Genomic DNA, 21,812 nt, shown 5'->3' with positions numbered 1-21,812 from the left:
CGGTGACGTGGCCAACGCTAGTTTCTAGCAATGCAATACAAAGCCCTGTGGGTCCCACCATGATGTCATTATGAAATTCATTAACTTCATCAGTTTCGCTGGCTCATGTTAGGATGAAGATTAAAAAGTTAGATAGATACAAGAGCTAAGTTGGCCACACCACGGGAAACAGCGGAAATGGAAACTCCCACCGTTGCAGCCCTCCCACATGCTGTTGGTAAAAGCTACTGTTGGTCCGGACCAAAAGTGAAAAGAAAAGAAGAAAAAAAAAAAGCGTTAGAGCAAAAGTCTTTAACGTACTCGTGGTTCACTTGATAAGTTTACAATCATTTTTGGTAGATGGTGTTTTAACAGAAGGCACTACCTGATGAATGGCCCGGATTTCTGACACGTGCTCCGTACACACGGATCTCTGATCTGTATTCTGTCATCTGAGGAGGTGGATTGCGTGGTGACCATGCGACCACCGACCTCCGTGGTGGCAGGACTCTGTGGGGCCGAACTTCGACGTGCATCAGCTAGCATGCCCAGCCTATTTGCCAGCTGGACACTAATTTATTTATTTATTTATCATGCTCCGTGCAATGATGAAGCCATGGTTCGGTGATCAAGACAGATGGATTGATGACCACTATTGTAGGTGGACAATGCTCCTAAATTATCCCGGACTGGAAGGTCATGCCCGTCAAATTATGTTTGCAATTTTCACTTGAATGTTCTGTTCTGCTTTTCTTCACCCATCTATTTGCGGTGACCGAAGGATATAACTATACATGGTACATTGTCATTGAGCCCATTAGAACTATGGTCTGGATCACCGAACAGTCGCCCTACGTGCACAAAAAGGACTTTAAAAAAATCAGGTGGGTCCATATATCAGGTTGACTACACATATACATTGAACATAGATCATTGGTAACTGCAGGGGGTTTTTTTTTTTTTTTTAAAATTTCCCACAAAGGTGATCCACGTTATCAGTCGAACAACTTGATTTGTCACCCTCATGATGCGGTAAACCTGATGGACAGCTAAGATATCCCACAAACATGCCAGGTCTGCATGTACGGCTGCGGCCAGTGAATAAGTGCACATGGGCCCCACACATCTCCTCAATGAAAATCCTCAACTTTTTATACAACTTGTTATAATTATTTATAACAAGTTTCTCATGTTTTCATTAATTCATGCATTTATAAGGATAAATGCTAGAGTACAAGTTATAGTGTTCCTAGTTGCGTAAGTTCACTTGGACAGTCCAAGCAATTGATCCGAACCCTCTATTAACTACAAAACACATCTCATGGACTAGCATGCAAAATTGCACTGATCAGATGGTCCAATCCATCCATCATTTGGCCTTATCTTCTCTTGCCATCCCTTTCCCAAGCTGTGGGTGGGATGGTTCTGATTTCCTAACAAAAGTAATTCTCTAGAATCATGGTAATCAGTGATGAGCCCTAACAAATGGAAGGATCAAAATGTTGATTAGACCTATTTTGACCATCCATGTTAAAGGTCATTGATCAAATGGTTAATATTCTTCAGATATGTGTAAGGCTGACGAGAAATGGATGCTGAATGCTAACATAAAATCCTAAATTTCAAGAGTCAAGCACAGCTCCTCCAAATGTACATGAACAAACACATAAAAACATGCATGCATAAACCCGTGTGTTTATGCACGTGAATGAATGGCCATGTATGGAGAAGCCTTCAGCATTTCATCACTATCCTTAGGATGCGATCTCTAAGGAAGAGTGGTAGGTGATAGAGGATGGCTGAACCCGTTGAGAACTTGCCATAGGTGAACCATGCAGGCGGGTTTTCCTTCAGCACAGCCGCCACTGTCTTCTTTGCAAGCTCGTCTGCTGGAGTAGAATTGAGGTTCTGAGAGAACTTCGCCCGTGCACGAATGGCATCCTCGAATGGCTTGTATAGCTTCCACTCGGGCATCTTGCTGTAATTAGCAACCGAGGTGTTTCCGATGTTCGATTGGATTGCGCCAGGAACCACATTCATAACGTCAATGCCGAATGTCCCAAGTTCCAACCTGTTCATAATAGTTTAAAATTGAATTTGAAAGATCACCACACGAAAAAATTGATGTTAGTGAATCGTATAAGCCTCGTATTGGCTGATGCTTCTAATTCTCACATGCAGGGTCATCACTCAAGAGTCTAGGCCATTGATCTAATGGGGCCCACCATAAATGGTGGATGCCCAAAAATTCTGTGACTGAAATGTCTGAAGGTTTTGAAGGGTGGCTGAAAACCAAAAAGAAGAAAGAAAAAAGAAAAATAAAGAAATAAAGCTTGCAGAGTTAGGATCTTTTAATCTAGGAGATTTTGAGGTATCCCCCATCCTTGGTAGGGCCCATCTGATCCATTGTCTAGATAAACAAATCATGGGTCTTACATGTAGGGAACTGAAAGCACTGGCTAGCACAAAATAAATTCACTAACTATTCTACAATGCAATGCAAGAGGGTGAACTAAATATATAAATACAGCAAACATCATGAGCCTTGCATCATAACTACACATTTGTATCTGCCTACTCATATTAAATGATGCCCAAGGGCACTGTCATTTTTAGTTTGTGGACTGATCGTCTGCTGTAGGTCCACTTCACCTACGGTCTACAAGCATTTCCCCTTGAAAATAATGATATTTCCAAGCACAAAAATTTAAAAAAAAAAAAAAAAAAAAAAAAACTCTGAAAGTGCAAAAGGGTCTGTGCTTCTGTTTGTAGGTGCTCAGTTCTCTTTTGGTCATGGGTGGGATGTGCTCTGTCCAAATTGGCGGCGACATAAGAATGGCCCTGAGCTGTTCTTGGGAATTTGGCTGGAAAAAGTGGTAAAATGGGAACCTTTGCTAATGAAATTTCTATTTCTTGAGGTACCCCAAAAACAGAGTCCCACCGAAAAATGGCACTGATCCTAGTTTGTGGGGGCTTCCAAATGGATGCTAATGCATTGCAACACGTATATGCTTGTTTGGGATGACATGTTTGACCACTCCAAACAAGCATTGCATTGGTTGGGAAATATATGGAATTTGTAATTCCAATTAAGGGGTGTTTGGATCATAAGTTACTTTCGATAAGCTACTTATGCCACAAGTAGCTTATCTTGGTTTCTACTTATTCAACAGATAAGTATGTTTGATAAACAATATACTTATTGACCAAAAAATAGAAAAATCATATTTGGTTTTCCAACATCTTAATTCTTAAGTATTTATCTCTCAAGTCTGTTTGGTACCCCTCACATCCACCATCCATCATGTGGGGCCAACCTTTGATGTGGACCGTTCATTGTGTGGGCCCCACCTTTGATGTGGGTTGTCCATCATGCGGGGCCCACCTTGGATGTGGGCCATTCATCATTAGGGGCTGACCTTTAATATGCACCGTCTATTATGCAATGCTCACCTTTGATGTTGGTCATCCATCATGTGGGGCCCACCTTCAATATCCACCGCCCGTCATGTGGGCTCCAGTTCCGATGTGGGCCACACATCAGTAGGGTTGACCTTTGATGTGGACCGTCCATTATGTGTGGCGCACCTTGATGTGGATCATCCATCATGTGGGGCCCACCATTATTAATTGGCCATCATGTGGGCCCCATCTTCAATGTAGGTTGCCCATCATGCGGAGCTTGCTTTGGATGTGGCTCATTCATCATCAGGGGCCGACCTTTGATGCGGGCCATCCATCATGCAGGGCCCAACTTCAATGTCAATTGCCCATCATGTGGAGCTCACCTTTGCTGCGGACCACCCATCACGTGGGCCCCAACTTTGATGTGGACTGCTCCACATGTGGAGCCCACCTTTGATATGGACTGTCCATTATGTGGGTCGTCCACCATGCGGGGCCGCTTTGGATGTGGACCATTTATCATTAGCAGCCTTGGAATGAGTTATCCGACGTAAAATATATGATTTTGGGGTAGAGCAGCTACTTTAGCCAACCAACCCGTTACGCCGGGTTGCGCGCCCGAAATTGCAAAAACCCCTGGATCGACGGTCGTTTCCTTGCTTTAATTTCGTTTTTACTATAAATAGTAAGTTTTAGTTTGATTATAACTCTTCATCCGTCGGGCTTTAGGAGTTGCGCCAACGTGAAAAGAGCTTAGAATAATTAGGAGAACGGTTTGGTGAAGCCAAATAGGACACTTACTATTTTTGGCCGAAAACTTTGACGACTAGTAGACATCACGACCATCTATAAATAGTAAGTTTACTATTTATAGTAAGTCGCGAATTCTAGGAGTTTTAGTTGTAGTTTGATTCGATTTCTTTCCCATTGCTTGGTACCCCTATTTAAAGGGTTGTGAACTCATTTTTACGAATTCATTAATCAATTTCGAATTTATTATAATTTATTTCTATTTTTGCTTTCTTTCTTCGTGGATTCGAGAAGTCTCGGTGAGGAGTCCACAGAAGTTCCGTGGATTCGAATAGTTATCCTCTTGAGGAAGACGGTGCTCGACCTCACGTCCTCCCCTGCGTCGTTTGGTATCAAAGCGAGGTTTCTTCTCGGATTGATGACTTCTAACGACGGAGCAACAATCCCATGGCGGTGCTCTAGAAATTTACCTTTAACGGCGGCCTTTCAAGTAACAAGAACGAGGGAATCAAGAATCCATGCAAGGGCCGCAAAGCTTCCATCAACCGCATAGCGGATCTCTTAGCGAAAAATCTAAGGCAACTCCGTTGTAACATCCCGTCCAATCGGTACAATGTCCTGAGGCGTCCACGTAGGATTTTACCGCAGGACCGAACGTTTGAAACATTCGTGGCAGGGATGCCATGAGCTAATTAATCTAGGATTAGCTCATTTGTTTGTACCGGACAGGCCATGGCAAGACCAAGTGCGGGCCGCCAAGCTGGATGACCATTTGCACTGAGCTACAGCCCGTACGGGCTATACCGCGACGCCGAAAGGTCAGAAAAATCTAATAATTTAGGGTAGCATAGAGCTCACTGGACTTGTAGTCCATTGCGGACCGCTGACCCGACAGACTCCTAGAAGTGGGATCTGGCCTTGACTTAATGCACCTCAACCACACCAGGACCAAAATCTGGCGCTTGCAAATGGAACCAAGATTCCAGGTTATCTGACCATTGGATCCCTTCCATATTTACCGTGGAGGCCTAATGAATTTCCCTACACCTGCCAACCAACTCTGGGACCCGATCGTGGGCCGGTCACCGTCGATCACAAACCGGACCCATGCGATCAAACCCCTGGTCCGATCGTCCCCAAATTTTGCGTGGCCCTTCATCGGGCCATGAAGCACCCATCCTAGAAATTTCATAGCCTGAGGACCACCAGATTTACTTAAATCACTAAAATGGACCCCGCATGGCCGTTTAAAGATCAAAGCCTTTGACTCAAACCCCACTTTCGTCTATCCGTTCATTCCCAATTTTTACACGGGTCCTAGACGGGCCATGAGGCGCCTACCCACCGAATTTGGTGGCCAAAGGAGCATTAGGACCACGCCAACCCCGAAAATGTCCCTTGTAGGCTATTTTGGGAATATGAGGGAACTTAAGGCCAAAGGGGCCTAGTCTAGGAAATAAACCCATTCCCTCATAACTCCCTCTCCCATTTGCTACAACCACCAAGGGAGAAAGAGAGTAAAGGGGAGTAAAGAGGAAGAGAGAAAGAGAGGGTGGAGATCCTAGGTAGACCCTAGATCGAGGTGGGCCCCAAGAAAGCCAAACCCTTCATCTCTTTGCCGCTCTTGCAAGGAGAAGACTCCTTCCCTTAACCTCAAGGACCCTCCGTGGGTTGCCTAGGTGAGTGTTCCTCCACCCTTCTTGAAATTCGAAGTAGTATTGTGGATTTGGGTTGGACATCTAACATGCAATAGCTTGCTTTAGGGATTCCGGCCGTTCATCCCGAAAGCCCTCTTTCCTAGGGCGTTTCCCGAGCCTCCAACGAGCCATAGGTGCGGACTATTACTCCTAGGTGGCCTAGCACCAATTTTCATATGAGTTTAATGATTATGATTGTTGGTTGATGCATTTAGAGAGTGTAGAGAAAACCTAGGGATGCATGCCTACTTTAATCGTATGAAATCGTGTGTTTGTTTGGTTTTCTCACAAGATGTTATTTGTGTTTCTCATAGGACTTGTTGGAATTTAATGACTGCTTGTTGATGACTTGTTTGATCGCTCATAAGATCCCTATTGCATGCATGTCCTATTTACCACATGTGAAATTTTTCCATGAGTTGTAGGAAGTGCGCAACTTCCCCACCAACACACCCAACACACTTGCACCATTGCTTATGAATTGTTAGCTTGTTTATTGTTGTATCTGGATTATATGATTGATGTATGAGAACATGATGATCTTGCCTGTCGAAATCTCTGTCAGTTGACATGTTGTGGACCGCCACTCAAACTCTGCGGTTGGCCAAGGAAACAAAGAAGGCTAAGGTGGTCTCGTCGGTAGGACCGCCTTGAGGCTATACTCTCGGATTTGGGCGAGCGTGTGTGGGCGGCTGTAGTTAGACTACGTGGGTTACTTGCACCCGATGTCGTTCCGCCACACGTTTGCCTGGGACTCATGCGGTCTAGCCTACCGTCTGGCCAACCATGATTGTTAACCTTGTTTGCTCACATTTGTATGGAACCCGGGACTCCCCACAACCATCTGTAGCCCAACGACAAACCACTTGAATTCGGCCCACAGCCTCGTGAGCCGGCATGGTGGAATGGGACACCGTGTTCGAACTGTCGGCCTACGCTGGGTACCGCGCCTCCCCGTGTGACCGCGAGCGATCCCTTTTCTCATGGCACTCCTCATGTGCTTGAAGTCGGGGATGAGGAACCCGACGGGATCACGGACCGCGGGGCCTCGGCCTCACGCATTTGGGGGTCTTGGCCTCGCAACCAGCTTAGGGCATTAATTAGATGGGGTGTTCCAGATTCCCAAATCTGCTGGATGAATGAACCTAATAAATAACTCGGCTAACACGACCGCATCGCATCGCATTAGTTAGGTTGGCGACTCGGCAGTCGAGGTCGCATTGAGGGAGTGTTGTCATTGGCGATCGTTAGATGGCGTCGCACGAGGGAGTGTTGGGCGAGGGCATACATCATATCATCTTGCATGCATGCGCATTAATAAGACTAGATAGATGTTGATGATTGATCGCTTTTCATTAAATTCTTATTACAATTGATGCTTGTTGCAACTTATGGCTAATAGCACCCACTGAGTTGATCACTCACTCTCACTCTGGGACGGTGTTTTAAAACACCAACCAGACCCTTTGATAGATGCAGGTGACTCAGGACTGGAGGAGCCTAGCGAGGTGAGCCTGGACGAGGAGCTGGAGCTGTCTTACTTCCAGCTGATGGAGGGTTCGCCACCTGCATGAGATGCGGGATTGGATGGCTGGGTTTCGGGCTCGGTCCCATTCTTTTGGACATCATTTTCTTTTGTTATTTTGGCTAGGCAACGCCATGCGCTACCCACTTACATTTATTTTTGGATTTGTATATTTTTATGTGAGGCCTCTTCATTTCAGCAGACTTGTGCGTTCATGTTTCATGTTCAGGGAACTTCAGACTGCGCAACTCAAACAGATTAAATGCGCATTTATGATCATCTCCTAATGGTGACTCTTGGGAACTCGGGAGTCGAGCGGATGCGCGACCCCCGATTTCCAGGGCGTTACAAGTTGTTATCAAAGCATGGTTGGGAAATTCATTGGACCGTGGATCATGAACCCGCTAACGCATCTGCTGACTTGAGAGGAAGGGAGCTCCAGTGAGGAGGAAATCGACGATATAATCTTCCAACACCCCAGACATGGCGGCGATCAAGTAGATCGAACGGATTGAGAATTCAAGATGCGGGTTGATATTCCTATCTTCAATGGCCAACTACATATTGAGGATTTCCTCAATTGGCTTTCTGAAGTTGAGCAATTTTTTAACTATATGGACATCCCTGAAGCAAAGAAGGTCAAGCTTGTGGCTTACAAGTTGAAAGGAGGAGCTTCAGCTTGGTGGGAACAACTACAACTCGCGCGAACCAGGCAAAGGAAAGCACCAATCCGCACCTGCCCCGGATAAAGTAGCTACTACGTGCCCGATCCTCCCTAGCGATTATGATCAGGTATTATTCCAACAAGACCAAAATTGTCGATAGGGAGTCGGTCGGTGAGAGAATACGCAGAAGAATTTTACCGCCTGACAACGCGTAACGATTTGGTCGAGACTAAATTGCAGCAGGTCGCCCGATTCAATGGTGGATTGCGTATGGCTATCCAGGATCGGGTCTAGATGTAGTCCGTTTGGATGATGAATGATGCGATCAAGTTGGCTACTCAGGCAGAAGCACAACTTGAACGTCCTAACACATAGACTTATCCTACCACCAAGGCCACTGCGACGGATCCGTCCCAGGGAGCTTCATAGCCCATAGGGAAACCTGTAGGAGCATGCACTCAACCCCCTACACCACCAAACCGAGATCAGAGAAGTTGCAAGTTAGGCCCCAAAGGGGTGTAATGACTGCTGCTGGTCCAAGCAGGATCCCGAACCCATATGGTCGGCAAACCTCGCCATCAATGATGGTAGTGCTAATAACGCTTATGAAGATTCAGATGTTGAAGAATAGGAGAATACCACTGAGGACGAGACAGATGATTCAAGTTGGGTTCAACAAGATCACGGTGAGTCACTTGTCGTGAGGCGGCTATTATATGCACCAAGAAAAGAAGTGCATTCATAATGGCATAATATCTTCCTCACTAAGTGTACGGTGAATCAAAAGGTTTGTGACATGATCATTGACAGTGGAAGTAGCGAGAACATCGTCTCCAGGGTCATGGTGGAAAAATTGCAATTGAAAACGGAGCATCATCTCTCCCCATATATAATCAGTTGGATCAAGAAGATCAGTGAAACAAAGGTAACTGAACGGTGTACCATATCCTTTTCAATTGACAAACATTATAAGGATGAAGTAGTATGCGATGTGGTTGACATGGAAGCATGTCACATACTACTCGGTCAACCCTGGCAATCTGACCGTGACGCCACTCATAAAGGGCAAGATAACATCTATATCTTCATTAAGGATGACCAGAAGACCATATTGGCCCCTATGGATCCAGAGGGACCACCTGAAACTTCTAAAGTGGAGGGCCATTTTTTTTTAACCATACGGGGCTTTGTGGAAGAATCAAAAGAAACAGGACAGGCTTATGCATTAATTGTAAAAGGGGAAGAACTCCCGCCTACCATCATCCCTAAAAGACTAAGGCCCTTATTACATGAATTCAAAGAAATCTGGCCCGATGACCTTCCCGATGGGTTACCCCCATACGGGATATCCAACACCATATCGACTTTATCCCCGGGTCTAGTTTACCCAATCGTCCTTATTATCGAATGAGTCCGAATGAGTGCAAGATTCTGCAGGGGCAAGTGGAGGAGTTGATCCGTAAGGGTCTTATTCGAGAAAGCATGAGCTCATGTGTCATATCATCTCTATTAACTCCAAAGAAAGATGGGAGTTGGCGCATGTGTGTCGACAGCCAGTCTATCAATAAAATCATCATAAAATACAGGTTTCCGATACCACGGTTGGACGATATGCTGGACATGCTAGAGGATGCAAAAATATTCTCTAAATTGGACCTAAGGAGCGGCTACTATCAGATTCGAATACGGCCGAGTGATGAGTGGAAAACGGCCTTTAAGACCAAGGAAGGATTATACAAAAGGATGGTCATGCCCTTCGGTCTTTCGAATGCATCTAGCACATTTATGAGATTGATGAACCAAGTTCTAAAACCTTTCATTGGGCAGTTCGTTGTGGTTTATTTCAATGATATTTTAATATACAGTCAAGACAAAACCACCCATATAGAACACCTCAAGAAGGTCCTTCAAGTGCTCACTAAAAATAAACTGTATCTCAATTTTAAAAAGTGCAGCTTCATGACTGATAGCCTATTGTTTCTGGGTTTTGTCGTAACATCCACGGGCATTTGGGTGGATGAGGAAAAGGTGAAAGCAATCAGAGAATAGCTGGTTCTCACAAATATTCACGAAGTGTGAAGTTTTCATGAACTGGCGACATTCTATCGTCGGTTCATGAAAAATTTCAGTACCATTGTGTCACCAATCATATATTGCATGAAGAAAGGGCAGTTTTAGTTGACTGATGAAGCTGACTTGAGATTTGTCAAAATTAAGCGTAGGTTATCCATGACCCCGATTTTTGTACTTCCCAACTTCGACAAACTATTTGAAGTCGAATGTGAGGCCTCATATATCAGGATTGGGGGAGTTTTGTCTCAAGAAGATAGATCGATAGCCTTCTACAGTGAGAAACTTAGCGATGCATGCAAGAAATGGTCTACATATGAGATCGACTTGTACATAGTAGTCCAGGCACTATGGCACTGGTGACATTATTTGATTCAAAGAGAATTCATACTTTTCACAGACCATCAAGCTCTTGAATTCAATAATAGCCAAGCTAACATTAACCGCGTGCATGCTAGATGGATCTCGTTTTTGCAGGAATCCACGTTTGTGCTAAAACATAAGTTTGAGCAACAGAACAAAGTAGCCGATGTACTGAGTCGTTGTGTAACTTTGTTAGTCACTATGAGCAATGAGATTGTAGGGTTCAAGCGCTTCAAGGACATATATGCCGACGACAACGACTTCGAAGACTCATAAGTTAGATGCCAAGAAGGTCACCCCGATCACTTACATATGCAAGATGGGTTCCTTTTCAAGGGGAATCGATTGTGCATCCCCAAAAGTTTGTTAAGGGAACAGATCATCCAAGAGGTATATGGAGGTAACCTTAGTGGACACATTGAGTGAGATAAGACACAAGCTCTTATGGAAGAGCGATATTACTGGCCACAATTGGTATATGATGTGGGAAAAACAGTTCAACGTTGTTATATTTGTCAGACCTCTAGGGGGCAATCTTAGAATATGGGCCTCTACACCCCTTTACCCGTGCCTGACGGGCCTTAGGAGGATTTATCTATGGACTTCGTACTTAGTCTCCTATGAACACAGCATGGCATGGATTCGGTGTTCATGGTAATAGATTGTTTTTCCAAGATGACGTACTTTATTTCATGTAAGAAGACTCTCGATGCAACACACGTAGCAAATCTATTCTTCTGAGAAATTGTACGACTACACGGGGTTCCCAAGACTATTACTTTTGACCGTGACATAAAATTCATAAACCACTTTTGGCAGACTTTATGGACTCGATTCGATACACGACTTCAGTTCAGCAGCGCCTACCACCCACAGACTGACGGGCAAATCGAGGTTGTGAATCGTACGTTAGAAAACCTCCTTCGATGTATTTCTGGAGAAAAACCGAAGCAGTGGGATTTGACCTTATCTCAAGCGGAGTTTGCATTCAACAACATGGTGAACCGCTCAACAGGAAAAACCGCGTTCCAGGTTATTTACGAACGAGTACCTTGCCACACACTATACTTGGTCCCTCTACCCAAGCTCCCAAGCATGAGTATTGTAGCAGAACATATGGCAGACAAGATCATGGGCATTCATGCGGAGGTACAGACCAAACTACATGCTTCGAATGAAAAGTATAAGGAGCAAGCGGACAAGCATTGGCAACAAAAAGTGTTCGAGGTGGGAGACCAAGTTATAGTCCATCTGCGCAAAGAAAGATTTCCGACTGGAACGTACAACAAGTTGAAGAATAAAAAGATTAGACTGATACCAATCATCTGAAAGATCAATGAAAATGCTTATGTTATTGATTTTTCAGATGACATGGCGATCTCACGAACTTTCAACGTCGCGGACCTGACCGAATATCATGAACCAGCGCAGGATGAAAACTCGAGGACGAGTTCTTTTGAAGTGGAGGGAACTGATGTAGAGCGGGTCGCGGACAATTTCATGGCCAAGATGGATCAGAAAAGGCCCGGTCGACGACAGAAGTGATCTGGACCGTCAGACCTTAGATCGGGAGTATCTCACAATTCGGAATGAGTTATCAGACATAAAATATATGATTTTCGGGTAAAACGAGCTACTTTAGCCAACCAACCAGGCTATACCGGGTTGAGCAGCCCGGAATTGTGAAAAACCCCTTAATCGATGGTCGTTTCCCTGTTTTAATTTCATTTTTACTATAAATAGTAAGTTTTAGTTTGATTATAACTCTTCATCCGTCGGGCTTTAGGAGTTGCGCCCAACGTGAAAAGAGCTTAGAATAATTAGGAGAACGGTTTGGTGAAGCCAAATAGGACACTTACTATTTTTGGCCGAAAACCTTGCGCACTAGTAGACATCACGACCGTCTATAAATAGTAAGTTTACTATTTATAGTAAGTCGCAAATTCTAGGAGTTTTAGTTGTAGTTTGATTCTGATTTCTTTCCCATTGCTTGGTACCCCTATTTAAAGGGTTGTGAACTCGTTTTTATGAATTCATTAATCAATTTCGAATTTATTAGAATTTATTTCTATTTTCTACTTTCTTTCCTCGTGGATTCGAGAAGTCTCTGTGAGGAGTTCAGAGAAGTTCCGTGGATTCGGAATAGTTATCCTCTTGAGGAAGACGGTGCTCGACCTCACGTCCTCCCATGCGTCAGTTTGGTATCAAAGCGAGGTTTCTCCTTGGATTGATGGCTTCTAACGACGGGTCGGGGCCGCTTTGGATGTGGACCATTTATCATTAGCAGCCTACCTTTGATGTGGACAATCCATTATGTGGGCTCACCTTGATGTGGGTCATCCACATGTGGGGCCCACCTTTGATGTGGACCACCCATCATGTGTGTGCGAATATAACTTTGATCACACAAGTTACTTTTACAATGGTGCTTACCAAACTAATTTATGTTAAAAAGTAACTTAGTTAACTTGCATAAGTTAAATAAGTTACTTATCAAGAGGTATCCAAACGGGCCCTAAATATCCCAAGTCTTAGTGGGTTAGCTTTTGTTTATGTGAATATTTGGAGCTGTGTTTGTATTCTTAGTAAGATGCAACACCAACCCATTACCTCATTTTTTTTGTATTATAATGTGCCAATGCGTCCATATGAGTTCCATGTCTGACCTCATATCATTACGACATTCAAAAAACCTCCTCTGCATCCTCATCCCCCGACCCCAACCCTAACGGCTACCATCACCAACTCCCTGGAGGTTGCCGACTTGGCAGTGAGTTCTGATGCTGCTGCTTATTGTTCTTAATCAATTCTTGATTCACATGGGTGGAGCCCATGATTCTGTGATGAAGACGGTATGATGGGCATGGATCTCAGTTTGTATGTGTAGTTCATGATTGTGTCATGCAAGATGTTGGTCTGATGGGCCCCACCATGGAAGGATCTCAGTTTGTATGAATAGAACCCATGGTTCTGTGATGCAAACCATTGATCCTAAGACCTATGTACCCAACAGGTATCTGAATCGGATCAGGTTCGGATCCAGTACCTCACATATGGTAACCATACCCAAAGCCGACAACACATGAATCCAGTTTCCTTAGTCGGCTCCATATACAGAACCCAACATGTTGACAGCCATACAAGTGGGTAACAACACATTTTTTGCAATGGAAATAATCTAATGCAAGCAATGACTTGGTGTAACTTTAATTGAAACAAAAACAGGCACGACAGCATACGCACCTCAAGCTATCAGTCAAAGCATGAAGAGCGGCTTTAGATGCAGAGTAAGCACCTGCCCATGGTCCTGGGGCCAAAGCAGATACACTTCCAACATTTACTATCTTGCCCTTTCGCCTAGTTGCCATGTGAGGGACAACAGCTTGAATCAACCTCATTGGACCTGTACAAAATAGCAAATGGAACCACCAAGGAAATTTCTAATAATTAAGATTTAGCTGCACAGTAATCACTAAGGGAGTGTTTGGATGCTCAACTGAAACAATTTGCAAAGGTCCGATCTAATATTGAAGAAATTAGCAAAGTGGTGGTGTTACTATTTTAATTCATAATGATGACCAATAATTGCAATTTCAAGCATTTTGAAGGGGACCTGAAACGCTTATAGATTCAATTTGGAGGACAGTCTCTTACTCGTATGGTATGGGAATAGCCCCAGTTATGGTTGTTTCCAACTGAATTACTGCAATTCAGTTCAATTCGGCACCCAAATACACCCTAAAAGATTAGGTATGAAGTGGTTGCTCTTCACAATAAAACATTCCCTCAAGCCATACAAAGAGCATAATCTGTGACTATCAAGTGAGGGAGGCAAGCTGCTGCAGTCTCCACCAAGCATTGGGTCTCTAAATCATGGTTTGACAACTTGTCCAAGTTAACTCAGACTCCGTCGAGACTGGTACGAGTCAGTAACACAAGTCTTTATCTTGGGGTTGACTCAAGTGAGTCAGGACGAGTTGAACCGTGTGACTGCTCCAGTCAAAACAATCAGTTGCCCATGCGTCTGCCATGCAGACACCATGTTGTATCCCACCCAGAGAGTTGTAGTTTTGCAAGTGGGCCCCGCAGTTGGGCAATCCAGACAGTTGATATGTTATGGATCACTGTAGATGGATCACACTTCAAATAATTTACGGACTGGTGGCCTATAGATGCTCAGATAAACAGTTGAGAAAAACAATGCACAATCAAGTGAAAATAGCATTGCTAAATTGTTCCAAGCTGAAAGTTTTTTGGGGCATGCTCCATCCAAGACAAGAATTAGTAGAATCATAAGAACTGAGAAAATGGGGCTGACTCGTCCCCCACTCATCCGGTATGATTTGATTCGAGACTGGATGAGTCTGTCTGAGTCACTGATTCTCAAAACCATGCTCTAAATATGTTTACTAACTAAAAGGAGTGCATTAAAAACATGGAAGAGAGGCAACAATAAACAAGAACAAGAAGCAACTTGTACAGTAATGTATGTCTCGGCTCTGGATCTTTTCACTATGAGAAACTAATAAGACCATCTATAATAAGGGTCCTTACTGTAAATGGTAACACTAGAAAGGTAAACAAACAATAATAGATTAACATTGCATTAGGAGGTCGATCCCAATCCAATCTTATCCAATCAGGAAATTCTACTAGACACTGTATGGTATCAACCTGATTAGCAATCCAACTCCAATTAATAGACAAAAATAATGAAATGTGTGTATCCTGGAGAAGTAAAAGCAAAATCATGAAGATAGAACAATAAACCTCCTTATTCAAGTATATCTTAACAATCTACAAACAAAATTATGTTATAAAAATGGTGTTTCTGTCACTTTTCATGGTTATTTCAGTGCATCCTTGTTATGGTTCTTTATCTGCATACACATACAGAAAGCCAGAACAAACTAACCAGCTAAGTATGAAATGAAAGTCAGAAATGTGACATCATAGGCACATGGTATTTGAGAAAGGAGGTTGTGAAGAAGAAACATATGAGAAACAAATCAAGAACGCAATAAACATTTGTGAAACACATTGGAAAGGAAACATAAAGCGGATGAGAAATGCATGTGTTTTAAGCTAATAAGAAAAGCGATTAGATGATACTGGGAATTTTCATAGACAACTAAGAGAACTAATAAGAAACTTTTATTTTTTTAAAGTTTCACTTACATTTCACAAATTCAACACGTTGCAGATTACATTTCAAAAATGTTTGATTGAGTTTCTGAATTGCATCTCAGAAATTTTGAAAAGTGAATAGCTTCCATTTTGGAAATGCATTCCCCCAGGAGCATGTTTCCCATGCCTGTACGGCATTTCTGGCTACTACAACATATAGACATGGCATAACTAAGAGGTAATTTGGGAAGAAAGAAAATCAGTTCCAGAATTTCAGAGTTTCCAAACTTGGTGTGGTCGAAGAATCAACTCAACAAAATTGATTCAGGGAAAAAAAAAAACCCTCTGCAAATGAGTTTTTTTTTTGGGTATTCTCCCTAGAAAAACAAGCTTGTAATTTTCATAAAAAGTGGAACTGAAAAGTATTTTGTTCTGCAGGGGAAACCCACAAAACGACAACTTATTTACTGAGTCTTTGCTGTGGGTATCGCTGAGTTCAGAAAAATCAAAATTCAGGAATTGAAGACTACTCATATCCAAGCAAAGCCTACAAGAACAGTCAGTAATTAAATTAGAATAAAAAAAACTAGCTACTACTCAGTATCCAAGCTCAGATGTCAGAAATTGTTTCCTGGTATAGATAAATTGAGAAGTTTGTGGAATAATATGATTCCCTAACAACTAAAAAACACTCAAACGCCAGGAATCAGAGTGTTCTAAAATTTACACAATTTACAAGCAAAAGATTAATACACGGAACTACAACAACAAAAATCCACAGTAACATAACAGGAAAAGGAATTAGAGAGTCCTGATGCAGCCATGTCATAAAATTTTGGCCGATGGTTTGTTGATCCAGACAGTTGATTTCTTGGGAGCAACTGCAGATGGAGGATGATCCAAAACAATCTTCCAGATTGGGAGATCATAGCCATCAAATCTCTAGCCTTTTCCTGGACTGTTGTTGCACTTTTCTCTTATCCGCCTTTTTGTAAGCCCTGATCAAAACATTAGGAACTTCTAATTTGAGAAATTTTCCGTGCATCTCACATACCAAGTGGGGCCTGAAAGATCAACACTCTGACTCGCTGAAGCATCATAGATAGGTGTATCAGGACACTCTTTATGTTCTGATGGATCAAGAAAGGAGATCAATCCAAATTAACAGACTGCCTTGCCATGATAAACACCAACATGCAAAACAACAAAATAAAATATGGGCAATTCAAATAAAGGAGACCATCAAAACACGAAAGAGTCTGTCATGGTGTGAAACATAAAGAGTACCACTGGTTTTAAGAGATTGTCTTTTAAATTATTGGCCAAATCCCCACATTGTATGGTAAATTGACCTATGTGTTCTATGGTCAATTGATCCGTATCACCTGTAAACAACGTAAAGTCAGGTCGATAGTTCCTCAGCAAGGATATTGCCAGTCGATCCAATCAGGATATGGCTTATGATAAATTGGAGTAATAGTTCGGCCAAGAACTTGGCTTGCTATTTCCTGAACCAGTTGAACAATTTGGTTATGCTCCTAGTATTGTTGTGCAACAACTAGACGTGAATTACCATTTTAATTAGGAATTTTAGGAGTAGTATTTTTTAAATCCAATGTTGGTAGAATCACAAACACGGTTACTCCATATTAATCTTCCGCACAGTAATGGAACCGGGACATGAAATCAATCCCCACTGAAAAACTGACTTCCAATTGGTGCGCCATTGTTGGTTGAAACGATTCAGGCAAATGGCAGAACCAAAAACAAGAAAACAATTGAAACTACTCACTCAACACATTAAGTTTGAAAACCCAATTTGAATTGTATGTACCGCCGGGTCAGGTCGACCCGACAAGCCTTCAAAATACTCACAGTAAGATGAATGATTAGTTATTTCACTAATCACAAACAATCGCTGATGCATTTGAGAACTAGATGAGGATGCTATTACAACACACATGCATTGTGTACTTCCATGACGCACGCATCAAAACATCTATATAGTACATGTGGCACTTGCATAGTGACTAGGCTGTTGATTTCTTGGGCCCCCCCTTGGCTGGGCCACATCTCCAGAATCGTAGGGATTATACTGCAGGAGGGGAACGGATTGGCTACTCCCCCTGACACCAGCTAATGGCTGGTGGTCGGTGCTCTATGGGCTCTACCATGATGTATGTGTTTCATCCATGCTGTCCATCTATTTTTACAGATCACTTTAAAGTATGAGACCAAAAATGAGGTATATCCCAATCTCAAGTGGACTACATTACAGGAAACATTGTTGAATGAGCGTCGACCATTAAAAACGTTTTGGGGGCCATAAAAGCTTTGGATCACGCTGATTTTTGTTTTTTCCCTTCATCTGGGCCTGTATGACCTAGTCAACTGATTGGATATCAAATAAAAATTACAGTAGGCCTTAGGAGGATTTTAATGGTAGATATCCAATCACTATTGTTTTCATGTGGTGTGGACCACCTGAGATGTATATGCCTCCAATTTTCTGAAGAAAGACCTAAAATAATCTTTAAAAATGGATGAACTGAATGGATGAAACATATACATCACGGTAGGGCCCACAGAGCACCGACCACCAGCCACGGGGATGGTGGCAGGGGGAGTAGCCAATCCGTTTCCCTGCAGGAGACATCCAGTCAGCACCTGATAAGAGACGTCCACTCAAAAACAATGCAAGGATCCACATTCAATTGTTAGGATGCTAGACCTAGCTGCACTATCCTAACATCAATAGGGCAAAGTTCACAATCACTGTGGTTTTTATTCCACAGCCTGATCACGTGGTGGCCCACAAGATCAACGGTCCCGATTAGTCAAACTAGATAAATACAAAAATCTCCTAAAGTAAGTTTGGATTAGCGTATTTTCCCATCTAAAACCTTCCAAGAGAGGACTGCCCACAACCATTTTGATATTTTTAAGAGTAAATTTGGAAAAGTAAATTTCTGAATGTGAAAAACAAGAAAGAGAGGGTTAGTGCAAAACCAGTTGTAGGTAATCATTCCTCAGAAAATAATATCAGTTGCGACTTCAGTCCAAGTTAGACCGAGTCAAGTCGATTCGACCCAGCAGTGTTTGATTCGATTCAGCGAGTTCTAGAACTAAGCGCATGACAATCAAAATATAGGCCTTATAATGCAACAAATTACGATCTTGTGTGCCCCAAAATTTCAATCCAATCTATGAAATTAACCCACAAAAATTCAATAAAAATTTGAATTGAAACGTCGTCTGAGATTACCGTAGACATTGGTATCGAAGGTATTCTTGACGGCAGACAAGGGAATTTCTGCAAGCGGGCCCACGCAGTGGACCCCCGCATTGTTGACGAGGACATCGATCCGTCCGAACTTGTCATAGACGTTCGCCAGAGCTCTTCCAATGCTTTCTTCGGATTGGACATCGAGTTCCTGGAGAAAGACCCGAGAATCGTTCTCAAGGCTTTTCATGGTATTCACGGATCTGCTGGTTGCGACAACAGGGCATTTCTCGGAAGCGAAGGCGCGGGCGAGGGCGTTTCCGATACCTCCATCGGAGCAGCCCGTGATCAAAACCACTGGTTTGTCTGAAACAGCCATTGAAAGCTGGTTTGAGAAAGGGTGGGGGATTGTTTAGTACTTCTTCGGATGTCTTTTGGAGAATTACTAAAATATACCCATCTTTGGATACTGAGAAGTTTTCACATTTGCCCGTGTCCGTTCCGTACTCTCAAGAATCACGAGCAATAAAAAATGAAATCGGATTGCCTACTCAATAGCTCTTATCGTACCAAGTAAACTTTGCTGGGTCCACACGGAAAAACACTTACATGATGCCCCACAGATCCCCGGACGGATTAAGGGGCAGGACGCAATACGCGTCCCCCAGCAAAATGTCCCCGTGAACGCCGATTGCGTTCTACCCCGCCGGGACGGTAATCCGTCCAGTCAGGGCTCTGTGGGGCCCACTGTGATGTAAGTGTCTTATCCACTCCGTTCACCGCTTTTCTCGTATCATTTTAAAATATTATCCTAAAAATGAAGTAGTCCACACCTCCAGTGGACTACACTAAAGGAAGCTCCATTGATAATGACACCTACCATTGAAACCTTACTCAGAGTTACTGTAATGTTTTTTTACCATCCAACCTATTCATAAGGTCATGTAGACGTGGATGAAGTGAAAAAAACAAATATCATCTTGATCCAGCTCCCGATAATTTTTTAACGGTGAAAGTTCAATCCCTACCTTGTGGTCCACTTAAGCCCGGTAACTACCTCATTTTTTTTGTTCATACCTTAAAATAATACGAGAAAAACTATGAACAGCGTGGATAAAACACTTACATCACAGTGGGTCCCACGGATCCCTGCCCGGACGAGGGTAGGACGCAATCCGCTTGGTACAAAGCTCATGTACGTGTAATGCTGGCACTCATGCCACAACTCACCTCATCAAAACTCAACCTCTATGGATTTTCAAATGTGGTAAGATGTTAGTCAAAACTTAAGAAGCCATGTACAAAAATTAAAGTTGGTTCAGCAGTCAGGTGGTTGCACTTGTATATGTAATAATGAGAGTGGGTGATTTTCTTTCGGGCCATAAATGTTGCTAGCCCCACATTCTGATAAGGTAGGCCATTGTTAGGTGATCCAGAGCATTGGTATGTTGCGTCTATCTGGATGAACCGTGTAAATGTTCCTAGCACCCATTCTGATAAGGTGGGCCATTGTTAGGTGATCCAGAGCATTGGTACGTTGAGTCTATCTGGATTATTTTTTTTTGGGTTAGCTTGTCAGTACACACCCATGTCAGTACACACACTCCATGTTAGCCACCCTCACTAGGGATCGATACAAGACCTCAAGTGCTGAAACGAGGTATCTCCGCTCAGTCTGCCAGTTGAGCTAAGGATCTGGGTGTTAGTCTATTGGATGAACCATGTCTTAAAATTTTTAACCTTTTTGATTTATGCTCCAAAGATAATGAGAAAAGAGATACAACAACAATCCACGTTAACCGGACATGTCTTAGAAATGGTCGTTGGCTATGAGAATTTTGCGTAGATATCCATCCATGGTGGGACGGAAAGGATCAATGGTCTAGATCACTGAGCCATGTGTTCCACTTGTAAGTGTCTGTGTACTCTGCAAAGATGCAGGTCAGATATCATATGATTCCTCTCATAGTTTTTTACGCCACGCGAATGGAAGTGGATTGCGTCCTACCCTCGCCCGGACAATAATCCGTCCGGGCAGGTCTCTGTAGGGCCAACTTGATGTAAGTATTTTATCCACACCTTACATACATATTTTCAGAACATTTTAGGATTTCAACCCAAAAATGAGGCGGAACCAAGGCTTAGGTGGATCACAAAGTTTGAATTGAACGCCCACCAATAAAAACTTCTTTGGAGCTGCAGAAGTTTTGGATCAAGCTTATATTTGTGTTTTCACTTCATCCAGGTCTACATGACTTTATGAATAGTTTGGATTGCAAAAAAACATCACGGTGGCCCTTAGAAAGGTATCAACGGTGGGTGTCATTATCACTGCTGCTTCCTTTAGTGTGGTCCACTGGAAATTTGGACCTCCTCATTTTTATGATCATGCTGTAAAATGATCTGAGAAAAAGGATGAACGGCGTGGATAAAATCCTTACATCACAAGTCGGACGCAATCCGCTTCCCACGCGAATTAGATCCCCACTCCCTGCCCCATTTACACACAGGCACATTTGGTCAAGATCTGATTCCATCAGGCAGTCAGCCCGTCACTATTCTAGCCTGAAAATCAGAGGCTGTAGTACAGCGTAAAAAACGAAATGGACGGCTAATAAAAGTTTGTTTTATTTGTACTTTTTGAGACATAAGATGTAATCAGTGAGGCCCACCTTGGAAAGTTTCTCTCTCCGTCAATTTTGAATTTCCTAGAGTGAATGGACCATTATCCAAATCCAACGATGGAAATGAGATCAGTGTAAATTAAGGGCTATGCTTCATTGACAATGATGCCCATGTTTTTCACGATACGGATTCAGGTACACGTATGCCATGTGTACTTCACAATTCACATGACACCCACAGCGATTGAAAATGGTGGTGAACTCTCACGATAGCTAGCTCCAAAAGAGGTACTATGAAACCCTAGCTAGACCGTTGATATGAAGGGGCCCACTGAGGATGGCCAATGCACCAAGCATCTCTCAATAGAAATTTTCTTCCCCTTA

General features: G+C 43.0%; 1 protein-coding gene across 1 annotated transcript; it reads right to left on the bottom strand.

The window, feature by feature from the left end:
• Positions 1–1,558: 1,558 nt before the first annotated feature.
• LOC131232605 (short-chain dehydrogenase PC-15-like) lies at positions 1,559–19,320 on the bottom strand. Its single transcript, XM_058228954.1, has 3 exons — positions 18,847–19,320; positions 13,698–13,857; positions 1,559–2,050 (listed from the first exon to the last, which is right to left on the bottom strand). Exons 1-3 carry the CDS (start codon positions 19,181–19,183, stop codon positions 1,714–1,716), a joined length of 834 nt encoding a protein of 277 aa, XP_058084937.1. The 5' UTR covers positions 19,184–19,320; the 3' UTR covers positions 1,559–1,713.
• Between the last annotated feature and the right edge of the window lie 2,492 nt (positions 19,321–21,812).

The sequence above is a fragment of the Magnolia sinica genome, chromosome 2 (genome assembly GCF_029962835.1).
Source record: "Magnolia sinica isolate HGM2019 chromosome 2, MsV1, whole genome shotgun sequence".
NCBI classification, from domain to species: domain Eukaryota; kingdom Viridiplantae; phylum Streptophyta; class Magnoliopsida; order Magnoliales; family Magnoliaceae; genus Magnolia; species Magnolia sinica.
The sequence above is the reverse complement of the archived record's forward strand: the minus strand, read 5'-3'. Positions and strand labels throughout refer to the sequence as shown.

Bases quoted from the DNA above. Each gene is read 5' to 3' on its own strand.
- LOC131232605 (XM_058228954.1), bottom strand. From the start codon at position 19,183: ATGGCTGTTTCAGACAAACCAGTGGTTTTGATCACGGGCTGCTCCGAT. The intron at 13,858-18,846 runs GTAATCTCAGAC...TATTTTGTACAG, and splicing joins CTTCGATACCAATGTCTACG to GTCCAATGAGGTTGATTCAA. The intron at 2,051-13,697 runs GTGCGTATGCTG...TATTATGAACAG, and splicing joins GCTTTGACTGATAGCTTGAG to GTTGGAACTTGGGACATTCG.